Source organism: Phragmites australis, chromosome 2 (assembly GCF_958298935.1).
Source record: "Phragmites australis chromosome 2, lpPhrAust1.1, whole genome shotgun sequence".
In the NCBI taxonomy this organism is placed as follows: domain Eukaryota; kingdom Viridiplantae; phylum Streptophyta; class Magnoliopsida; order Poales; family Poaceae; genus Phragmites; species Phragmites australis.
Genome location: NC_084922.1, coordinates 36,135,072 through 36,158,442, shown reverse-complemented (window position 1 = coordinate 36,158,442; position 23,371 = coordinate 36,135,072). Strand labels below are relative to the sequence as shown.

At 44.0% G+C, this 23,371-nt stretch overlaps 2 protein-coding genes across 2 annotated transcripts; both read left to right on the top strand.

Annotated features, from left to right (window-relative positions):
• The first annotated feature begins 13,079 nt into the window (after positions 1-13,079).
• LOC133908580 (protein IQ-DOMAIN 6-like) lies at positions 13,080-15,340 on the top strand. Its single transcript, XM_062350663.1, has 4 exons — positions 13,080-13,463; positions 13,553-13,780; positions 14,399-14,512; positions 14,587-15,340. Exons 1-4 carry the CDS (start codon positions 13,161-13,163, stop codon positions 15,250-15,252), a joined length of 1,311 nt encoding a protein of 436 aa, XP_062206647.1. The 5' UTR covers positions 13,080-13,160; the 3' UTR covers positions 15,253-15,340.
• A 4,458-nt stretch (positions 15,341-19,798) lies between these two features.
• LOC133908581 (probable cytokinin riboside 5'-monophosphate phosphoribohydrolase LOGL1) lies at positions 19,799-22,319 on the top strand. The gene is made up of 7 exons (XM_062350664.1): positions 19,799-20,145; positions 20,335-20,432; positions 20,539-20,569; positions 21,348-21,447; positions 21,546-21,616; positions 21,697-21,840; positions 21,968-22,319. The coding sequence occupies exons 1-7, from the start codon at positions 20,017-20,019 to the stop codon at positions 22,055-22,057; spliced, it is 663 nt and encodes a 220-aa protein (XP_062206648.1). The 5' UTR covers positions 19,799-20,016; the 3' UTR covers positions 22,058-22,319.
• Positions 22,320-23,371: the final 1,052 nt, after the last annotated feature.

Below are 23,371 nucleotides of genomic sequence, written 5' to 3'. Positions count from 1 at the left end.
ACATTAACCAAGCAATCAAATGCAACTCTCTTAATAGAGCGGCTATCCTAGACTCAATTTCAAAAATAAAAGAATCTAAATTCTATTGAGTACTCTTCATTGATTCTCTATTTGTTTCGACGGGTGTCAAACGTCACTTCTCTTTTCAACTAATACTTAAACCTGTTCATAACTTAGATAAACATATTAGTTCCTTAATCATTTTGTCATCAATAAGCCAAAACCCACTTAGGGGGCCTAGATGCACTTTCACTACTTTACTCTACTAGCTAGGGTTCGAGAATATCCATTTTCCTGTCTGATACAGACTCCGACTCGGCCCTTTATAGTTCAGGGCTTAAACATACTTAACACTAATGCTACTTAACAAGTAAGTATTGTTTATCGTCCGCAAATGAACTGAAAAGTAACAGGCTGCATAATTAGGCGCTAATTGGACTTGGAGTTGAACGATAGCTGAGAGATTGAAGATGGACGGTGCCGATGCAAGGATACCTCTTCGCCACATAACATAGCCTTCACTGAACTGAACTGAATGTTCTTCAGTAGTCTGAATATACCCTTTCCTGACACACCTAGTCAAACAGCTGACTCCACCTGGGAATCACCCTAGAAACAGAACACGGGGATGTTGTGAACTCCCTCATATTGAGAAGCTAGATCCCTTGCTGCTGGCGACCGACGACGATGACCCTCTCCGCCTCATAATTGCCTCACCTGAATCAACTGTGATTTCAAAAGAGAGAGGGAAAGGGAAAATGTAGAGAGAGAAAATGAATCTCAAAATGAAATACCAGGAGGGAGCGGATAAATCTTAAGAGGCATCGCACGACACAATAAAAAAGGAAAGCGGAACTCGGATCGGTGAGTACGAAAAAGGAAGTAGCGACACTGTCAGAGTCGTGTATGACTTGTTAAATAACGGGCGCGCTCAGAAAAGAATTTCGGGCTTTAACGCGACTCGGAGTCTCATCTTGTCAGCCCGGGACGTGTCGGGCGACCTACCCACACGGCTACTCTCGATCTGATAACTGAGCGATTCGATCGGTCAGGAGACATACATGGACATGTGAGAGCTGGCTAATCCGCGAGATGGCAACAGAATCCCTCGCCGCCGTGCGAAATTCACCCGGCCGCCCGGTTAGGACGTCGTGCGTGCGTGCTCAAAAGAGCCCCGCGAACGAGTCGTTTTCCGCGAAAATTTCCCGATCAGTTGACCATCCAAGAGCGGCACGGTGGGTCGCCATCTCCCGCCCCCGCTCCCGCTCCCGTAGTGCCGTCGCTTTTGAGGGGCCGAGGGACGCCGCTGCCGTTAGCCGGCTACCCGGCGCCGGGAACAGGACAAGCCGAATCCCCTTGCCGATATCGCCGCCCACGTCGCCACGCGGCTGGCGAGCTACCGAAAAGTCACACTGCGCGCGCGCGTACGTCCGTAATAACGGCCGGATCGGTCGACCGGAACCGGTTGAGCATGGGCTGAGCTCCTCCTCCGCGAACTTGAACAATCATGCGTGCGATATATATAGGTCCGGCGCCCCTGTTCATTAGTGCGATATCGGCAGTAATTAGAAGGGGAGGGGGGTTGACGGTGGAGGAGCTCCGTCGAGGATTGGAGGCGACATGCGGAGCTGCTCAGATAGGTGCACTAAGACGCAGACTCGATGGAATGGAGAACTAGTCGTGGAAATCGCCGTCACATCTGAACACCGGGCACCCGCGAAGATGCATATGCCATCAAATTTGGAACACCCTGGCTATCGTCAGCATCCTGCAGATGTGAGGGAATTTATTTGGTTTGCCCACATACATATACAGTGAAGGACGCAGACTCAGCTCGATTATAGGAGCTCTCTCTTCTTTTTCCCGCACACTATCTTATCTTCTTCTTTTTCTTCTATTTCCTCCTCTCCTCTAATTTTTAATGAAGTTTCAGCCGGTGGAGAGCCTGCATGTATGGTGGGTAACCTCCTAGCTGCAGTGGACTTGTGGTGACCGTCACAACTTGTCAAAGATTGCCTTAGACATGTGCAATAACGATTATAGCATGAATTAAAACTATGGCATGTTTAAATACTACGTGAAAGAAGCTCCGGTTTCATTCACAACATTTACACAAGACAAACTATGATGAAAGAAGCTCAGATTTATTCACAGAATATGTACCATATCAGTATATCACAGTAAAAACAATGGAATAAGCAGAAGACATGCCAAATTTATGATCGAAAACAAAGCGGCTCGCAGTGTAAAACGACCGGACCAAACGAGCGGCTCGATGGGCTAACATCTCCCGCCCCCGGGATGCAAAAGCGTAGTGCAGTTGCTATAGACTTTGGAGTCTTTTATTTTTTTTATATTTTTCTATCATTAATATTTAAATAATAGATCTATGATGACAATATTTATATAAATAGGCGTCTACCGTCCTTTGAAATAGCTGCAGCTCTTTCAGAGAGCGATAAAGATGCAAACGTGGCACTAGAGACCCTTATCACTCTCTCAGAGGACGAGTAGGGCCCACCTCGAGCGCAACGCTCCTTACCGCCCTCTGAGAGGACGGATAGACCCTACCCCGCGCCCGCCGGCCGTACCACCCCTTATCGCCCATTGAGAGAGTGGGTAGCCCCTTTACGCCCTCTCAAGATGCGGTTAGCCCCCCGCACCCACCCCCTCCTATTGCCCTCACACTATAAAAGGCTGAAAATCAGTCAAAATAGCCATTTAAATCTAGAAAAAAAGAAGAGATGGGGGAGGAGAGGAGATGGAGGCAACGTGGCGAAGTTTCTACTTTTTTTAATCTGTGGATTTTATATCTCGGTTTCTGGTAATTTTTTTAGACTTATGATTTTTATTAGTAATTAAAGTACCACAAGATCTAGGGTTTAGCGACATAACAGTAGCTACATTATATAAGAACTAGGGTTTAGAAAGGTAATCAGAAAATGATGATTTTCTATCTTTTGTAGTATATTGTAAAGATCAATTTTAACATGGTAGGATAGCCATCAGATGTATAATTTAGAGTACGGTAGTTTCGATTATCTAGATTTTATATAATAATGATGTAAGTAATAATTATAGATAATTAGAACCTTTATTGATTGTAGTGAACTAAATGTATTATTAGGTGATTATCAGTGCCGGTAATTTTGTTAGAGTTTCGATAATTAGAAGTATAGTTTTTCGGTATTAACATTGGACATATTTTCGAATGTTTCTAGGGATGTCCGATAAATTATATTTTCAGATATATTATGGTGAAAGGCTGGATTGGTTATGGTCCTATCGATGTAGATCTCTTTGAATTTCAGCATGTCATCAAGGGGCTTAGTAGAGCTAATGAGAGGACCATAGTGGGCATGTGTAAGTGGCTAATGCGCTATTTTCAACTGGATCCCTAGCAACATGAGCTTAAGCTAAGAGCTGTGCTAAGCCGTGCTACTCAGGGGTACTTCAAGAAGCTTGTCCCGATTAATACGACATCTACTTGGAGATAGTACGTAGATATATTATGTGAATGTGGTCTCCCTCTTGTGCTGCTAGCTCAGGCGTACTAGAAGTACTAGAAGGATCCAATAGAGATAAATGTTGCATAAGCGGTAGCAGGAACAAGTCAGGTAGTGATGGATGAAGCAGACCCGGCAACTATGAGGGACGAGGAAGACGTTGAAAATGTGTGGGAGATGCAACCGAGGGGTATAGCCGATGAGGGGAGCATACCCCTAGCATAATTGAAGAGATGGATATAGAGGATCAAGAGCTGGAGGAAGCCACTGCCGATGAGGATTCATCCGATGAGGAGGGAAATGCTCCTATTCATGTAGAGTGAAGGAATCAGGAATTTTTAAAGCTAGTGGTCAGTGAGGGTCATTAGACACCTTGGAAATATCATAAGAATGAGGTGTCCCAGGGTGCTATGTACCCTAGTAAGGAGGCTGTTATTGATGCAGTAAAATTCCGATCACTGTCTCTTCGGAGACAGTTCAAGGTTGTGAAGTCGAGTAAAAAGGAGTACGACATCAAGTGTTTGGTGTCTGATTGTCTGTGACAGGTGCACGTAGTCAGGGAGAAATGGGTTGACTACTGGGAGTGAACCGCTCCGCTCCAACATATAACTACTGATGACCTAAGAGCCCTCTTGCACAAGCAGCATCAAACGTATCTCAAGGCGTGCGAGCTAGCTGAACATCCTTCTATGCTAGGTTTCTATAGGAGGCAAAGAACAATAGTGATGTTGCCTGACCAGTATGCATCCCACATTCAAGTTCATCATTTTTTCTATTTGGTCATACTACTTATCTTTTTCTATTGATTCGAATGCTCCTGTTTTGCGTTAGGCGTTCCCAGAAGGCGTATAGTTGATAAAAAAATCACAAACTTTTTGGTGATGTATATGCTCTTCGACGGGGGTGTGATGCACGGTTCGCGAACCTAAGGGGTACAGAGGTACCCCCTACTACTCACCCACAAATTGATGAGGACGATGGGATGATGATTTCATACCCCTAATGCATCGACGTTCCAACAGCAATACATGAGAAGGTTCAAGAAACACTGCAAGAGAACATTCACGCACCACATCGAGATGGCATACAACCGACAAGGAAATAGGACGTGCTACTTCCGTGATAGCTCAAGAAAATGACGACGACGACAATTTCATACCGCAACGACCCCTCCCTCCGAGACCTCCATCTCTGAAGGACATTGATGACCCTGATACAAGAACAGGCTAAAGTCCACTTCATAAAAATGTGGAATGAAAAGGAGAAGGAAAGGGCGACATTAGTGATGATAGAGCAACCAACCAGCTCAGGCTTTCGGAGTAGCGTCGGATCCACACAGGTCGATAACCAGGGATATCATGTGGATGATATCACAGAGGCTACCCCTTTCATGTTACATGTTCTGGTTGGTAAGGAAAATTTCACTGTCGAGGCTGCCGCGGGCCAGGCCATTCCAGGCCGCATGTTTCACAATCAAGACATTTCAGCCGGTTATGCCAAGGTACAAGTGGACTCGGTACAACCACTTTTTATGAAGTACAAGCTAGACATCAGCACACCTGAGGGTATCGAGATTCTCGATGAGGCTGTTGGCAACTTCATTCTGTGGCCCAAACGGGATATCATCTTCAGCAATTAGAAGTCACAATCGCTAGCGTCACGGCTGCCCCCGCGCCCAGCAACTCTGCCTCAGGCACCTCCACCCCAGAGCCAAGCCTCTCTGCCTCAGGCACCTTCGCCCCCACGCCCATTATCTCCGCCTCAGGCACCTTCGCCCCCGCGCCCATTATCTCTGCCTCAGGCATCTTCGCATGGTGCTTCACCGTCTGCGACTCCGGCACCTCCGCCTCCAGCGTCTGCGCCTCTGACACCTTCACCTGAGCATCGAAGAGTCCATATCATGGTTATCCCATACGAAAATACTCTAACATCTCCGGTGAAGAGGTGGCTTCTGTCCTCGAAAGCAAAGACATCATCTGCTCTGGAATCTCCAGCGAAGGGCGACCTCGCGAAAGAGACCGACAAAACATTAAGTACCGTTAGTTGGATTTCTTGCCTACACTAGATGTTCCTGAGAAAGATGAGAATGAGCCATTTCTTCCATTGTTTCAACTCCAAGAAGGTCCATGGGAGATGAGGAGATTCCACGAATAATACATGAGGGCATGTCACACGGGATTCTCCATAATCACTGCTTCTGTCCCCGCTAACGTTTTTCTAAGTAGAGACTCCTATCTCATGGTGGATTTTAAGGATATACACACTTTGTTCCGCCGCGACAAACTAGACATCAATCTCATAAGTGTGTGGTGCCTGTAAGTGCATACAATATATCCCTATATTCATATATCTAGCAATATATGCTATAGAAGCTAATGACTAGTGACTTGTTCTATAGAATGCAATTTAACGATGCAGAAAAGTTGAAGGTACCGATCAGATTCATTAATCCGCAACGAATTTCTCAACCCAACTTGGTCGTGAAGTTGAAGACAGATGACCCCCAGATTAAGGGAAGAGTAACAAGAAGAAAGCAATGGTCATAAAAGAAATGACCAAATCACGTAGGTTTGACATATCAACCTACATATGAAGGACTATGCTAGAAATGCAAGACAAGAACTACATCATGACTCCTTACAATTGTAAGTAAGTGTGATACGTCCAAAACCTAACATAAGTATTCAATTTAATTGGTCGATCAAGAACCTAACATAAAGATTTATGTAGTGATCACTTTATTTGTATAATGTTGATGTTGAAGTCGAGCAGATTTGTAGTCATTGACTCAGTCGGTCTCCCCCAAAAATCTTATCAAGATCCCATCGATGTTATACAGAGGTAAAGAAAATTCACATACAGAAAATTCTTATAAATCATTTATGAATTGATAATTATTTATTGTTATTCGAATAGGACCTACAAGTGGTACGTAACGAAAGGTGGGATACACGATACGACCAAACCGGATGCGTTGATGGTTCACACATATTTTTTGGTAATAACACACTTCTAATGTTTGTATCTCACTATTTATGACTAAGAGTATTATTGAACTAACGAATATGTTGTGTTTTTATTTGAAGTGCCACAAATAAGGTTTTGACACCGTTCTTTGTGCATATTATGTTTGCAAGTTTCTTAGTGTAAACGGGAGGTACACAACGAACCCCGACGACATAAGTCATCATTGCGCTTGCATATTCTTATTTGGTTCTGTTTCTGTTGTTAGTAGTGTTTTAGCTCTTTTAGTTGTGTTTTTATTTTAGGCACGGATGATCGAATGTACCCACACCTCACTCAAAGACGAAGATATCCAAAACGTCCAACGTGACATGTGTCGTTTCATCATGCACGAAATCATTCACAAGAGTGGCAGGTTCTTTGACCTCAGAGGTGAATTAGATAGCCATCCAAGGCTTTGTGAGTGTGAGATGAAAGAATACTTGTGTTGAATATTTAGCTTATGATGTAAATTAACTTATGATGTAAAAATATTGTACTTGTGGATATTATTGTATTTGTGTTAAATATTAGACTTGTGTTGATACAAATGTTGTTGAAATCTGTGATGTTGAAAATGTGTTGAAATCTGGAGGGAATAAAATATATGCTCAGTATTAATTATAAATAAAAATATATACCACAGATGGGTCCTTATGTCACTCGTCTATGAAAATTTATCTATCTATAGGCGAACGCTAAAGTGTGTCGTCTGTGAAAATAATAGATGGTTCACTTAAGTAACCGCATGTGGTATTAGTTTTTCATAGACGATTACTTAAGACAACTGCCTGTGGAAATATATTTTCACAGGCGTTTCCTTAAGTAAACCGCCCGTGAAAATAAATTTTCACAAGCGATCTATTTTGCGCCTGTGGAAATCGTTCATTTTCACATGCCTTCGATCACAGGCGGTTACGCTAAATGCCTGTAAAAACCGGTTACGAACCGTCTCTAAAAATAGTTTATGTAGTAATGGTTAATACAATGTTAAGACTACGAGAAGGATAGACTAGAGGGCCATCATCATCATCATACTTAGAAGATACTCTATGTTAGTGTAGATTGTGCTCCTTTTATTGCTATCTGTGAGGGGAAAAGGTGAAATGGTTGGTGAAAATTCCATCTACTTCACATAATTCACACTTCATACCCATCTGCTTCGGAAGTTTACTTACAAATTTGCATAATGAATCGTTTCTTTTAGTTCATTCAATTCACACTTCATACCCATCTGCTTCAGGAGTTTACTTACAATTTTCCAAATCAGATGTTCCTACTCCTACCTAGTTGACATGCATGTTATTTAACCATCAATAATCAACTAGTGTTGTATGTCTTGAATTTTATAGGGTGTTGATAGATAGCAATACAAATATCTTGATATCTCCTTATGTTAGGACATGGATATTTGTTGAAAGATGGCAATACAAATACCTAGATATCTCCTTATGTTAGGACATGGATATTTTCTAGGAAGCACTATAGAATTGTGAATAAAATAATTTAGGAAGTATTCTAGGCCCTATATATTTTCTTAGGAAGAGTGTGTGGCATATTTGTATTTGTATTCGTGAAAATCCTTTGATTTGCTTTACAATTGTTCTTACTTTGTTTCCAATTTCACCTACTTTTGCTTGACATAATCCAAAAACTTGCATCCATGATTTACTTGACGTGACCTGTTAAATTATTTATGCACTTAAGTATCCATTAGTGCTTAGCGCATAGGGGTAAATTTGTTTGCCCTTTGACTCAAAACTTCATCAGGTCATGTGTTTTGGGATAGTGATCCAAAAATTGTCCCGTCAAATGTTGATAAAGTTTGCTCATACCAAGAATTAACCGAGTGTTGGCAACAAAATGAACTATAACATAATGAAGGAAAAAATATCTCAAAATTTCAGCGACAAATCAAGTAGAGGACAAATAAAATCCAAATTAGCTAATAAATATTGATACAAAACAAACATAAGAATCCATCAAAACCTAGCAACTAGGCTAAAAAAAGCTCTGACATACGTAATTGTGCGTGCTCACCATGTACCTCTAATGACAGGTTCAGTTCTGAATGACTCCAACTATCCTTGAGAATCACACTGTAAGCACACCTCATCTCCTTCAAATTTGTGATAATTTCCGAGCAACCCGAAGCCACAACTAAAGATAGCAACATGTAAAATACCCGCGGATAGAGGCTACCTAAACCCGTACCCGCGAGCTTATACCCGTGCCCGCACCCGTACCCATTACCCGCCACGGGTAAGAAATGCTACCTGCGGGCACATCCGTATGCCCGCCCAAAGCACGGATTTGCGGGTAATTAGGATGAATTTATATACCTAGTAGTGACTTGAACCCACATGTAACATGATTGGAGTGGGTTTACGGGTTCACGGACACGGGTATGCCTTTTTCTTGCCCGTGACCTTTGGCCCATCAGGTTTAAGATCAAACCCGCACCTATAACCGCAGACAAGCATTGAAACCCAAACACGTACCCGTCGGGTTTCTTACCCGCGGGCACACGGGTAATCTCTACCCGTTGCCATCTTTAGCCACAACACAATGCGATGCATCAACGTCGAGAGTATCCAGGGTAGCTGGGTCAGTGAGGCCATCAATGCACAATGCACTTGCACCTAAAAATTGACCTGACTAATCTCTCCACATTGCACCCACCGCTCCTCGTGTGACTGATCTATTCTGCACCATCAACATTAATTTTGAGCACACCAGCCGAAGTTGCAATCTACTTTGGAGCAAGATCTCTCAGCATCTTGTTTGTTGATTTGGTTTCTGCTATACTTCGATCATTTCTAACTCTTCAAGATAACTCAGGATAAAATGATTGGTAGAGAGAGGACTCTGAAATTCATATTCATGAATAGTTTTCCTTCGCGCATCCCATATCTCCCAACAGCATATAAGCAACTTTTTTAATTGTAGTTCAGTCAGCGACTGCATCATAAAAAATAGCCACTCCTTCGAGTCTGCGATAAAATTCTCTGCTATATGTTCAGTAAGTTCTTCATCCACAAGAACCCAGACACATCTGGCTAGAGTGTAACTCAAAAGAGCATGACGCCCATTGTAACACTCACATCCACACATTACATCCAGCATGTGTTTCCATGGATATGCTTTCAGCACCTCGCCTATGGACAGATAATTCAGAGCTAACAACCAAGCAAAAATGAGAACCTTGGGTGGAGTTTTGATGTTCCAAAAATCGTTCCATTCCTTTCCACATGCAGCTGCACCAGAGCACTCGACCCTGCCCTCAAAATAATCCTCATGCTTGTATTTATGCTGGAAAAGCATACGTACGCTGATCTCACTAAAAAAAATCCCACTTCGTTCATAATGCCAAGCCCAGAGATCATCTTGCCAGCTCAAGCTGAGGGGAATTTGCTTAACAGCTTGGACATCCATATAAAAAAGAACACCTTTGACACATCATCCTTCCACACCATTGATGTTTGATCAATGAGTTCTACTAACCTCACCGGAGGGTCTGACATCTTTTCTGCCACTGGTCTAAATAATCTGTCGTGAGGAATCCAGTTGTGACCCCATATGCTAGTTCCTTGCCCAATGCCAATTCGCTTGATTAGCCCTTGAGACAGTACAACTCTTCCATCAAGAACTGCTCTCCAAATATATGAAGGTCTACTGCCAAGCGAAGCAGACAGGAAATCCACATTAGGAAAGTAAACTGCCTTTAGTAATCGGGGACTCAAAGATTCATGTTTTTGTACAATCCTCCATGCCTGTCTAGCCAACGAAGCCAAATTGAATCATTCAATATCTCTGAACCCCACCACATTTTCCTTTTGCCACTTTTGCTACCCCACTAGAATTTACGGATCAAAGAGGTAATCTTCTGGCAAATACCTCTTGGTAATATGAAGCACCCCATGGAATACATGGGAATAGCTTGTGTTATAGCTTTGATTATAATCTCCTTCCCTCCTGCTTACAATGTTTGTTCCATCCAACCTTTCAAAACTCAATCTTTCAAGTAATTGAAAACACCACCCTTTGACTTTCCCACATATGTTGGTAGGCCCAAATATCTCTCATTAAGAGATACATTAGATACATGAACAATATTCTTAGCAACATTTCTCAACTGCTCATTACAACCCTTGCTGAAGAAGATCAATGATTTGTCATGATTTATTCTCTGCCTTGAAGCACTACAATAAGTAGCAAGAATATCATTAGCTTTGCAAGCAGCCTCTTTCGAATCTTTCAGAAAAAAGTAAACTATCATTAGCAAATACAAGATGGCTAACTCTTGGCACTGAGTCAGTAATCGCAGTCCCCATTTCAGCACTTCCTGTACCATTGATCAAACAAGAAAGCCCTTCGGCACAAAGAAGGAAGAGATATGGGGAGGTAGGATCGTCCTGCCTTAGCCCTCTTGTCGGCTTAAAATCTTCCAGTGTGTTACCATTGAACATCACTGAAAAAGACACATTTTTCACACACTTCATGATTTTTTCCACCCACAAACGATGGATCCGCATAAGGATGGCAATAGGTCAGGTTGGGTCGGGGCTTGAGGGTTTCAGATCCAGCGGGAGCGACTGTAAAAATCACTCCACGAGGTCATCGAGTCAGGGCCCCAATTCGTGTGGGTCCAGAGCCGAGGTAGCATCTGCACCCACGGGTCCCCCACAGCCCCAAATATAGCCTAACACAGCCCAAGCACCACAACCCACTCCAGAGGTCCAACAAAACCTAGGTCATGTCGTTGGCCATCCACTGATCAGCTCCCACTCGCACATCACAGTCGACCTCGATGTCTCGGGCAATGGCTCGATCGATGGCTCTATCGGTCGACCCCACTCCCTCCCCATTCCCCTAGCCATTGGCCCGGTCTTCGCCCCATCCACCCCCCACACAGGCGGTCGGACCATTGATGCCTTGAAGGCTGACGAGCTCACCTCTATGTAGCCATGGGAGATTGCGGCGACGCGGACGGCCTCCTTGAACTCCTCTGTCTTGTCCCGGACCCTCGACGATGTAGTAGCAGCCATGGCCTCCTCCGATCAGATCCACGGGAATTCAGGATCCTGTGAGATGCGTCGGTTGTTCATTCGTGAACTGCAAGGGCGAGGGACGACAAGGGAAGTGTCAGCTGCAACGTGTTGAACCGACGATGGGTGACTGCTAGTATGTTAGATAGGGTGGTGAGAAGTGAGTGCATGGGAGCGAGAAAGATCGAGCGCGAAGATCCCCCACCGGGTCTCAGGTGGGACTGAGTGTGGTTTTACACCTGATATTAAGTTTGGAGTTGAGTTTGATGTTTGGAGTTTCAAGTTAATGCATTCTTATTATATCCAGTCGTGACCCAACCTGTCGTCACACTAATCCGCTATCCAAGCAGCCAAACCAGCTATCCGGATCCGCGGCAGGGTCACCCGCTGATTATCGGAACTGCCCCTGTCCTCTCGATACGCCAGGCCCGTCACAGCCGTGCCACTGCCATGTCCACCGGTTTCGAGTGATCACAGGCATCACCGCCGATCGTTCGCGCTTCCCTCCTGCACTGCGCTGGATCCAAGGCGCGGACGAAATCAAAGATTTTAAGCAAGCACGGCACCCGTTCGTTGGTCCCGGCCGACGCGCCGGATCGCGTGAGTCTGTCGTGCGTGAGCCACGAGTCCACGACCCCGAGCCCCAGCGTAACTGGTGGGCGATGGCAGAGATCCTGGGCCCCGCGTACTCAACCGGCCCAGATTGCAGCCTCTCCGGCCCGCTCCACGAGAAAAGCCGGGCAATCAATGGCCCGTCTTTCTCGAAGCCCGACGAACGGAAAAGGTAAGCGCGTGAGCCGCCTTTTTTGGCAGCCGGTGCAAAGCGCCCAATGACGTGACAGGCTACCACTACCCGGGACCACACGCCAGCGTCCTACACGGGGAGGGCAGGCCTGACAGTGTGGCCCCGGCGCTCCCCCGTCCGGATTTCCCGGGCTTTGTGCTCGTCCCCGTTTCAAAATGGTATAATTTCTCACGTATTACTAGTTAAAACTTAACCTCTAATATATCATTAGCTTCTGTATATCAGTGATTAAGATAAATCTACATATGATATCACATTAAGAATTTGTAAATTTGACGGATAACATATAAGGAAAGCTCAGTCAAGATCAGAAGAAACAATGTGACAACTAGGGTGACAGCTATCACATATTACTAGTTAAAACTTAACCTCTGATCTATCATTAGCTTCTGTATATCAGCGATTAAGGTAAATCTACATGTAATAAACACATGATATCATATTAAGAATTTGAAAATTTTACGATAACATATAAGAAATTACACCTTTCAAATTTTGAACCGCGCGTCCCGGCCGCAGCCCAACGGCTCCCTCCCAGGCCTCGTAAGCACCGAAGTGCACAACGGCCAACGCACGCCAAGTCTCACGTTTCCCACGTCTCCTCCTCGTCCCCATTTGGCCCTTTCGCCAGGCCACGCCCCGCCCCGCCTCGTCGTGGGAGGAGAGAGAGAGAGAGAGAGAGAGAGAGAGAGAGAGAGAGAGAGAAGAGAGAGAGAGAGAGAGAGAGAGAGAGAGAGAGAGAGAGAGAGAGAGAGAAGGCCCCTGTCTTGGGAAAAGCTTGGGTTTTGGCTGGCGTCGATGGGGGCGTCGGGCAAGTGGATCCGGACGCTGATGGGGATCAGGCCAGCGGCAGAGATGGAGAGGCCCCCCGCGGGCGGAAAGGGGCGGAAGTGGAGCCGGCTGTGGCGGAGCTCGTCCTCGCAGAGGGGCGGCGCGGGGAGCAACGCGTCGGCGTCGGAGGCGCTGTCCGAGGCGTCGTCCACCGCAGACGCGCTCAACTCCGTCGTCGCGGCCGTGGTGCGCGCGCCGCCCAGGGACTTCCGCGTCATCAGGCAGGAGTGGGCCGCCGTCCGCATCCAGACCGCCTTCCGCGCCTTCCTGGTAGCCGTCGCTGCCGCCGCCCGCATTGCTCGATTATTGGTAAAGATGCCCTTTTTCCCTCACCGTTTTTTGTTGTTGCTTGCGAGCAGGCGAGGAGGGCGTTGAGGGCGCTGCGAGGGATCGTGCGGCTGCAGGCACTGGTGCGCGGCCGCCGCGTGCGCAAGCAGCTGGCCGTCACGGTCAAGTGCATGAACGCGCTCGTCCGGGTGCAGGAGCGTGCGCGGGACCGCCGCGCCAGGATCTCGGCGGACGGCCGTGACTCACACTACATCCTTGACGAGCGAAGCGGCCGCGCCGATCCTGTCAAGGAAGCAGAGGTATAAACACAACACCACTGCGAGTAGTACATAGTAGTATAGAACTTGCATAGGCCAGGGTTGAACGTTCTTTTCAAGTGCGATATTTCAGAGAGTGCAGCTGGATTGCCTTATGCCCTTGTGCTTAGTTCGTAATGAGTATTGACTATTGAGTTACTTTGTATTATACCTGCATTATGCTTTTGCAGATGTAGAAATATGCTCTTCATGCATCAGTACATATAGGATTTGTCCCATGGTGCCATTGGTTGCTTTTGCTGGATCGAGACTTGCAACAGTTAAAATCACTCTCTCCATGATGTAGGATTGATTTGGACATTTAGCTCCCTATATTTTTTAAGTCATGATTTGAGATATTGTTTGCTATTGACCAGTATGTTTGAATTAATCTTGGTAGGGTCATTGTATGTAAGCCTTCCTAGGACGATGCTATCAATAATGCTTCCTTGAGACTTGTTTATGCCAAGTTTGATGTCCAAGTTTAGAGTACCAAGTAGGATAATTGACCTGCACAGTTGTTTAGTTTTAAACATTTAAGTCACTGCGTAGTCCTGCAAAAGAGAAGATAATATGTGGTGATGATGTCTGGACGTTTGGATGACATGCTTCACATCTCAGGCAGGATGGTGTGATAGTCAAGGCACTGTGGATGACTTGAGATCAAAGATACACATGAGGCATGAGGGTGCTGTGAAGAGAGAAAGGGCAATTGCTTATGCTCTTTCTCACCAGGTACATCTTGCAGCAATAATCTGGGTATATAACTAATTTATCAGTTTCTTCATATATGCTATTTGTTTCCACAGCGGAGTTCAAGCCACTGTGGAAGGCCTAGCTCTCCTGCTGTTTCTCTTAAGAATCATGGGACTAACAGAAGCAATCATAATTGGAGCTATTTGGAAGGGTGGATATCAACAAAACCTTGGGAGAGCCGCCTTATGGAACAAGCCCATACTGAGCAGTCCACCAATTCACGGTGTTCGGAGAGCATTGAGGAAATGAACGCAGCCAGCTCAAAACTTTCTGATGCAAGCTCAGTCAAGATCAGAAGAAACAATGTGACAACTAGGGTGACAGCTAGGCCTCCTTCCACAATCCCAGCTAATTCTGATTTTGTGTGTGATGCGAGCTCTTCATCAACTTCTTCAGTTACTCCAATGTTTGGTGCCAATTACCTCACAACAGAGAGAAGATCTGATTGCGGTCAGGGAGGTGGACCAAACTACATGAGCTGGACTAAATCGGCCAAAGCAAGGTCGAAGGATTCTAGCACTCATAAGCCACCACTTCAAAGGCAACGGTCTTCTGATCTGCACCACAACAACAGGACGGCATTATCTTCCGTGGATGTTCAAAGCACCGCTGGCTCGGAGGTTTCAGTTACTTCTAAGAGGTTAAACAGCTTGACTCTGAAAGGTCGAAGCACTAGAAGTTTGGACAAGGAGAATGGTCAGCCTGTTGCCTTGTTTTAGGACTTAGTCCTATTTATTTCCAAAATATACTTTAGGCATATTGATGTAACTTGTATGTATGCTCAGATTTCAATGCCTGTTTAACACCTCGGGGACCTCTCAAGACTGAAACGTTACTAACCTACCTACAAGCTCATTAAACAAGAAAATTTTAATAGCACCTCTTTTTAACTAAAAGTATAACTAACTAAACATAACATAGCTAGAGATAAAAATATCATCACACTAACAGTAGTAAGCATCATAGCAAAAGTAACAAGGCTCGATTAAACTCTCATGCCATAACAAGGTAGACATACAATACAATAACTAAAAGGCATCAAACTGATATTATAACTAGAAAGTTAACAAGTGGAGATGATTTGTGCAAAAGTTATGTTGCTACCCATCTTGTATGCTCGACTACATCTTAAGGCGTACCTAGAAAGATAGCAATCGTGAGATTTGAAAATCTTAGTAGGTGAATTGCTTAAACAAATTATTTAGCTATAGTTGATTAGACATTTATCTTTGACAAAAATAATAAGCTAAATATGTTAATACTATATGAAAACATGATTAAACTTGACGATACAACAATAACCACATACTATCACCTGCTAGCTATGTTTCACCATAGTAGTATCAACCAAAACAAAAAAACAGTATTAAAGACTTCCTTGCAACATAAAAACGACATCGAAGCAATTAAAGTAGAGCCATTCATGTGAAATGCATATGTATGTATATAACATGCTCTTCCTCATCCTTACTCCTCCTCAGATAACATACGTGTGTGTCATACCCTTCCATGGGTAACGTACGATACTATACCAGTATGGTTGCGACCATAAAACGACAACATAAATTCCAATACGTGAGATGCATATGAATGACATGCTTCATACATAATCAAACAACATAACTTCCAATATATGTGTAATACTTCAAAAATTGCATGTTATAGCTAATGAACAACTTCAAAGTGACAAATATCGCTTACTTCACTTCTTAATTTCAACATAGGTATATAAGTCATGCTTCACATTTGAGGATTATAAACAACTACAAGAGAAGAGACGTACCTCACTTCATTTTCCTCATAATTAGGGAAAACATCAATTCTTCAGAAAGCAGAAAGTAAGTCACATGTGCACATTTAATTTAATAAGTTATTAGTAAGTGAGACAATTAAAGATGAAGATAACTAAATAACAAGTTAAAGTGTAGCCATCCATTACATTAACTTATCTTCACCGACGATGAAAGTAGGAACTAGCTGTGTCTCGAAGCGGCACCACATGACAAATGCATAAATTAGCACCAAAACACCGCAACAATAAAAAGCAAAAAGGAGACACGCTCCTACACCCAAAACCCCGCATAGAAGGCGATAACAAAAATGACGGCGCAACATTTACCACTTGACTAGCACGACGATGGGTGGGATCTTCTTTTAAATAGGTCGAGGTCCGAAGACCCGAAACAAAATCCTGAGCTAAAGCACATCGGGCAACAACATTATTTATCAATTACTCTTAACCCGCTCAACCAACATGAACAAAACCAACGCCGTCGGAATGATGTTGACAAGACCTACGACCTTCATTTTTGTCTTATGGTTGAACTCGACACCGGTTAAACCTCAATTCCAATTTAAATTGCCGCGATCGACCAACGTACTAAACCGACGATGGAAAACGATTGATCCCCACTAACCATAGGCATCTAAGGACTAAGGCAAAAATACGACAAACTCTAGGAAATTTCCGTTCTTCTCCCTTCTTCCTTTTCTTTCTCCCCTTTCCTCTTTCTCCTTCATCTTCTTCCTTCTTCTTTCTTCTTCCTCTTCCTTCTACTTCTTTTTCCTCTTCTTTTCTTTTTCTTTTCACTTTCTCTTATCCTTTCTTTCTTCTTTTCTTCTTTCTTTCTTTCTTTCTTTTCTTTCCTTCCTCTTTCTTCAAGGGTGGCCGGCCCTCCCTGCTCCACACCACGCCCCCCTGCTCTCACTGACCCCCTGATTTCGGCCTCCACTGGTCGACAACGATGTAGCAGGGCAACGGTGTCAGAAGGGTGTCGGCAGAAGGCCGGTGGCGGGCTAGGGTTGGGAGGGGGTGGTGGTGTCGGGGTGGTTTGGGTCGGGATCAGGGTAGTGACTGATCCCACCCGCTCATTATCTTTTATTTTTTTATTTTTTCTCATCCAATAGTTTAGATTTATTGGGCTCGCTACGGATTCAGCGAGCGTCCAAACAAGATGTTATATAGCAAAATAGAATCGTCTCAACAAGGTCAAAGTTTTGCACTTCTAGTAGGTCCCATAGACAATATTTGAATTTCGCATTTTCGGGTATTACGGTCTCATTGCTCGTTTTGGTACTATCACCATTTCTAAATGTACAAAGGCAAACTAGCCAAAGGTTGAACTTTCAGGGCTGTAAACGCTGGTTGAAGTTATGCAGGATGGTGAAAACTGGTTCGGCTGGATTACCAGCAATGAATTGATAACTTTAGCCAGGAAAAGTGATATAAGTTTTTATTTTCTGAAATATCAACTAATCACGTCTTTATTGCCTTGCAGATTTCAAACCTTTTGTTTTTCTTTGAAAGAACAACGATGCTGGTTTCAGACCTGTTAAATGCTTATCTGTCGCATGCCCTTGCCCAAATGTATCCATGATGCCAAATTCTGCTTGGAAGATGCAGAAATAAATCAATTATATATAGTTACTCCAGCGATTTGTTGACTTGTTTAACTGCAATCATTTGATCGCATATTTTTCTTAATTATATATTCACAACCCTTCAGAAAGCATGCTGTATGTCAGAGACTATGCTTTTATAATGCATAACAGAAGGATCCAATCTGCAGAATGTTATAGAATATAGGGTGAAATCTGGGGAGTAGATTTTGCATAGTAGCTGCCATTGAGCAGAAGGGATTAGAGAGAGAGATGGTGAAATTAAAACATCAACTGATTGAGCCGTTCCTGTTTTTCTTCTTCTTTTGTGTGCGAGTACGTCACAAATAGAAATGTAATCTTCTAGTATTAACTTAATAAACAGAACATTCACTGAGGTAAAACTCCTAAATCTGTTACACGTTGCCGATAAAAAAGTAAAATTCTGCTACTCTTTGACATCAGTTTGCTGCCGTCCAAAAATGAAAGGGACTTCACCCGATGCATTGCGCAGCCACAACTTCTACCTGAATGCTTATCAGTAACCACACTTGCTTTGATCGAATCGTGGTGATAATAGCACGTTGCACACAGTGCGGTCAGTTCACCAGCAATTGTAGGCTGCTCTTGCTTGCAGAGCTTGACACCTGTGTATAGATCCACCTCAGAATCTTTCATGGTTAGTACTGAAACATACTTGTACATGGCGTTTGGAGACAAAGAGCATCTACTATCTGACTTAGATTCGACTCGGAAGATATGTTCTCCATGTGCTTGCAACATCTCCAACCATGATGATCCCTAGAGACTAAACAAAGCGCTGGAGTTGCCTAATGGTTCCCCTAATGCCCTTGCAACCGCAGTCCCCATGTCATTGAAGCTGATAAAGTTATCTAACGTGTGCCGGCTCTTGTCTTGTCTTCTTCCCCTATCCACCAGAAAGAGCACTGCAGCGTCGTCAGGCACCCTCGTGGTCCCATGAAGGCAACGTTTCAGCCCCAAGACAATCTGTGTCAGAGCGTGTCGTTCCGGGCATCGGCAGAGCAAGTTCATCGAACTTTCCAGGGAGCCCAAGAACTGTCTTGTCAACATCATGTATCAACAGCTGCTAATGTTCCTCGAATAACCATAACGACGATCGTAAGGAACAAAATGGTTCTTGCGTTTACTAGATTTTTTGTAGCAGGGTGCTGGCTAGAGCATGTTTGATTAAGCGGCAGTGTCGGGGAACTCGGGACCAATACAAGACGACGATGACGATGACTCAGACGAGGAAAGGTTGAGAAACACGCAGAGTCGGTCGGGGATTGTTGTGGTCAGCTTTGAGGCAACTGCCAGGCTTGCTAAAGAACTCGATTGGATTAGCGAAACGCTGGTCCAAGTCTTCTGTTCTCACCGGCGATTGCTGCTGATGAACCTACAATATCATAGATAACGCAAGCTCGTTAGAGCTGTTGCGATGGTCAACAACAAACTGATGTAAGTGAAGCTGTGTCATTTGGTCCAAGATAAGCAGATAAGGAAGTTGAGGAACATCTTGAAACGAATACTTTCCACGCATCTGATCCGAGAGCAGGAGGCTACCTGTAGGCTGCAGGATATATGCCTCTACGAAAGAAAGAGGCAACATGTATATCATATTTGGCTCTTATCGGAGAAAAGGCTTGTGCTGTGGTGCCGATGCTGTCCAGAAAAAGCATTCAAGATTCCCTTTGAATGAATACTTCCACGCGTCGCATGCTGTATCACGATACGCGACACTGTTACTGTAAATTCTGCTAGCTCATGATCGTGACATGGGAGATCGCAAGACCTTGTCAAGGCCAAGGACTCCATTGTGAGAGGGAGCGGATGGCAAGGGCCAAACTGCAAGAAAAGTCCCTGGCATGCGGGCTCCTGTAGGCAATTTGGTTTGGGCCAGTTGACCCACACAATTATTTACGAGATTATTAAAACAGGGCGATCGCATCATCAGAATCCTTCTTCCCTTAATGCCGCCTTCATTTGAAGCTCCCTGAGACGCAAGAGGCAGCACTCAGAGCACACAGAAACCTCATCTCCTCCCCGGTCTCCGTCCCGGGCCCAACGAGGAGGCCGCGGCTGCCATGGGCGACACCGCGACCGCAGCGCCGGTGGCGCCGAGAAGGTTCGGCAGGATCTGCGTCTTCTGCGGCAGCAACCCCGGCAACCGCACGATCTTCGGGGACGCCGCGCTCGACCTCGGGAAACAGCTGGTAACGCGCCGCAATGCCGATAGTGCGCTCCCGGACGCGCCAAAAGTTCGATCTTTGGTGCGCGCCCGGGTGCCTGGATTGGGTTGCCACCCTCCGTTCGTTAGAACTTCTTTCATTGCTTGCTCTAGCGCACGCTCATGGCGGGATTCCCCGGGTTCTTTTTCCTTTTGGAAAAAAAAAATATTGCAGGTAGCGAGGGGGATCGATTTGATCTATGGCGGCGGCAGCGTCGGTTTGATGGGCCTGATCGCGCAGACGGTTCTTGATGGCGGCTGCCGTGTCCTCGGGTAGCAACTCGATTCAGCCTCTGTTCAATTCTTCGACACTGGTATACTTGATGTCCCAATCTGTAATATTTCTGACGTGTGGCTGCTCTGTTTGATTCGTTTGCAGGGTGATTCCAAAAGCACTCATGCCCCTTGAGGTGTGTACTAATTGTCCTTTTGGGTTTCTTCTTTCTTGTGTATGTTTAGAACTATTGATCGCTACGTCATTCTTAGTTCTTGTACAATTCTGCTCTACCACCTAATTTGTTCATGGGAAAGAACGGTCTATTACTTAGAACTATTCTACGTTAAAAAAAAGAAGCAAATTTTGGTTTGGAGTTTGGTTATATGCTTGCTGACAGATAGGCCATTTTAATTCTATCCATGAAATTCGCCACGATTGTCTGTGTTGCGAATTTTTCGCTAATATGTAGCTACTCTATAGTGTGCCATCAGTAGTGGTCACCAACTCGCCATTCTGAGATCTGTTGGCTCGGATTGATTCACCTTTGTTTCTGGGGTTAGCAATAGGTGACCACTAAGGAATTGGAACTATGATTTAGGGGATTGAATTGCCGCCTATCAGTTTAGACTTCAGGGCTGTACAACTTGTAGTTCTAATATTTGCCACTGCGTGGATGTAGTCATAGAATGTGTAACTTGCCAATAGGACATCTCAACTTGAGAGAAAAAAGTAAGGAGCAATAGGGAATTCAGAAGATAAAATTATCTGTTAGGCGGTGGAGTTCGGAACGTGGTAAATGCAAGTAGGCAAATAAAATGCTACTCTTTCCAGATGCATGTGTCGAAGTGAACTTGGCCTGCATTTTTATGCATGTCCTGTTGTGGAAGTGTTAACCACATCTGAAGAATAGAGACAAGGAGAAATCTGAATGTTTGGCCTAACCATTAGAAACATAAAAAAATTCTTACCAGATATCTGGTGCAAGCGTTGGAGAAGTAAAGGTTGTCTCTGACATGCATGAGAGGAAAGCTGAGATGGCGCGACAATCTGATGCCTTCATTGCTCTTCCTGGTACGCACAATTTACATGTTTTTCCCTAGTACTCACTGAAAGGGACAATAATTCAATTCGATACGCCAACATGGCAATGACGGCTTTCTGGACATCAGGAGGGTATGGTACAATGGAAGAGTTGTTAGAGATGATAACATGGTCACAACTTGGAATTCATGACAAACCAGTGAGTATTAGTATATGACTATGACAATCGGCAAACAAGCCAGGGGCACTGAACAAGTAAATGATCTTGACATACTGCAGGTTGGATTGCTAAACGTTGACGGTTACTATGACCCGTTGCTTGCGCTATTTGATAAGGGCGCCATGGAAGGTTTTATTAAGCAAGATTGCATAGATATAATTGCTTCAGCACCGACTGCACATGAATTGCTGCAAAAGATGGAGGTGAAGTGACCTCATTGGCTCATAATCCATTTTGAACACTCGTTCTTTATTTTTGTACTTTGTCTCATTGACAAGCACAAGGGCTTACATCGATCGGTATTTCAATAATTATGTTGGTTATGTTCAGCACTACACTCGGTCACACCAGGAGGTAGCCCCACGGACAAGCTGGGAGATGTCGGAGCTGGGTTATGGAAAAGCACCAGAGGAGTCATAGCATACGCTTGCCAAGATGACATTGTTGCTGAAGTCCTCTTGTTCTTCGTCTAGCACTAGTGTTACTGGACTGGGGGCATCGGCTTGCAAGTATCGTCTTCTGATTTACCTTTTTAGTTGCGTTTCATGCTACCTGTGCGTTCAATTGTTACTTCATCTGGTGAAGAAGTATAAGAATTTGTATCTACTTCGACAGTAACAGTGTGGGCAAATGCACACATGGTTATGATTTATATTACTCTGTTCGCCTTGTTTGTGATGAATTATATATTTATATGTTGCTTCACAATAGTAATCTTCTATGTGCGATATGATTCATAGAATCCTTTTTTTGTTGAATTACTTGAATATTTCTGTTCTAGTATAAATAATAAATTTATGAATACATGAGACTTTCTCATTACTTCTAGATGGCTCGAGGTTTATTCTGATGAATTAACGAAATGGACAGATAATTCATTACCTCTTCACCTTGTTGAATACAACCTGCTTTTTCTGGCTATAGTATCTTGACTGATACCCACCAACACCTAGTGGCCGGTGAAAACTAACTGACAAGACCTTCGATAGGTTTTTGTGGTTCCGTTGTGCACGAATCTTGCTCAAATTCTTGCAAATGTCACAGTGCCGTATTGACATACATCATAACCATGGCTCTTTTCCATACCACCTCGTCACTAAGGACATTTTTAGAATACAAGAATAGGAAAAACACAGTATTCTGATAGGAATGGTGCAAAATAGAGGATTGCAAAATACAAGAAAAATACAACAACCGTTTGCACAAGAAAAACACGGGAATTAGATAAGAGATAAAAAATATGTTTTTCCATGATTGTTGGACCTCATTCTAGGAATCCTCCAAAATTTCTATGATCAAGTCATTCTATAGGAATTTTATAGGATTTTGAGAAGACCAATACTTCGTTCCAAAGAGCTAGATAAGAATTTTTTCTTTTGGAATTGAATGCTCCAAAATTCCTATAATTTTCCTCCATTCCAAAGGAGATCTAAACGGGCTTTTGACAAACGCATCACTATTCTTTAGCCTTGCAGGATTTTTTTTATGATCTAATTTATATTTGGACAAAATCCTGAGGATTTGGACCCCAAATCCCCACTAACTTGACAAGTCCTAAAATGAGAGGAAAAAACGAGAACACAGTTGCTCTTCGAACACAGTGATGGGACCGAACAAATGCAGAAGCACAAATTGGCAGCGTCCATAGGTACGGAATGTCTCTAAATCAACTGTGTATTTAGTCATCATCACTAAACCTGGATGCTCCTGCTTTGATCCGGGTAGCTGCGAAAT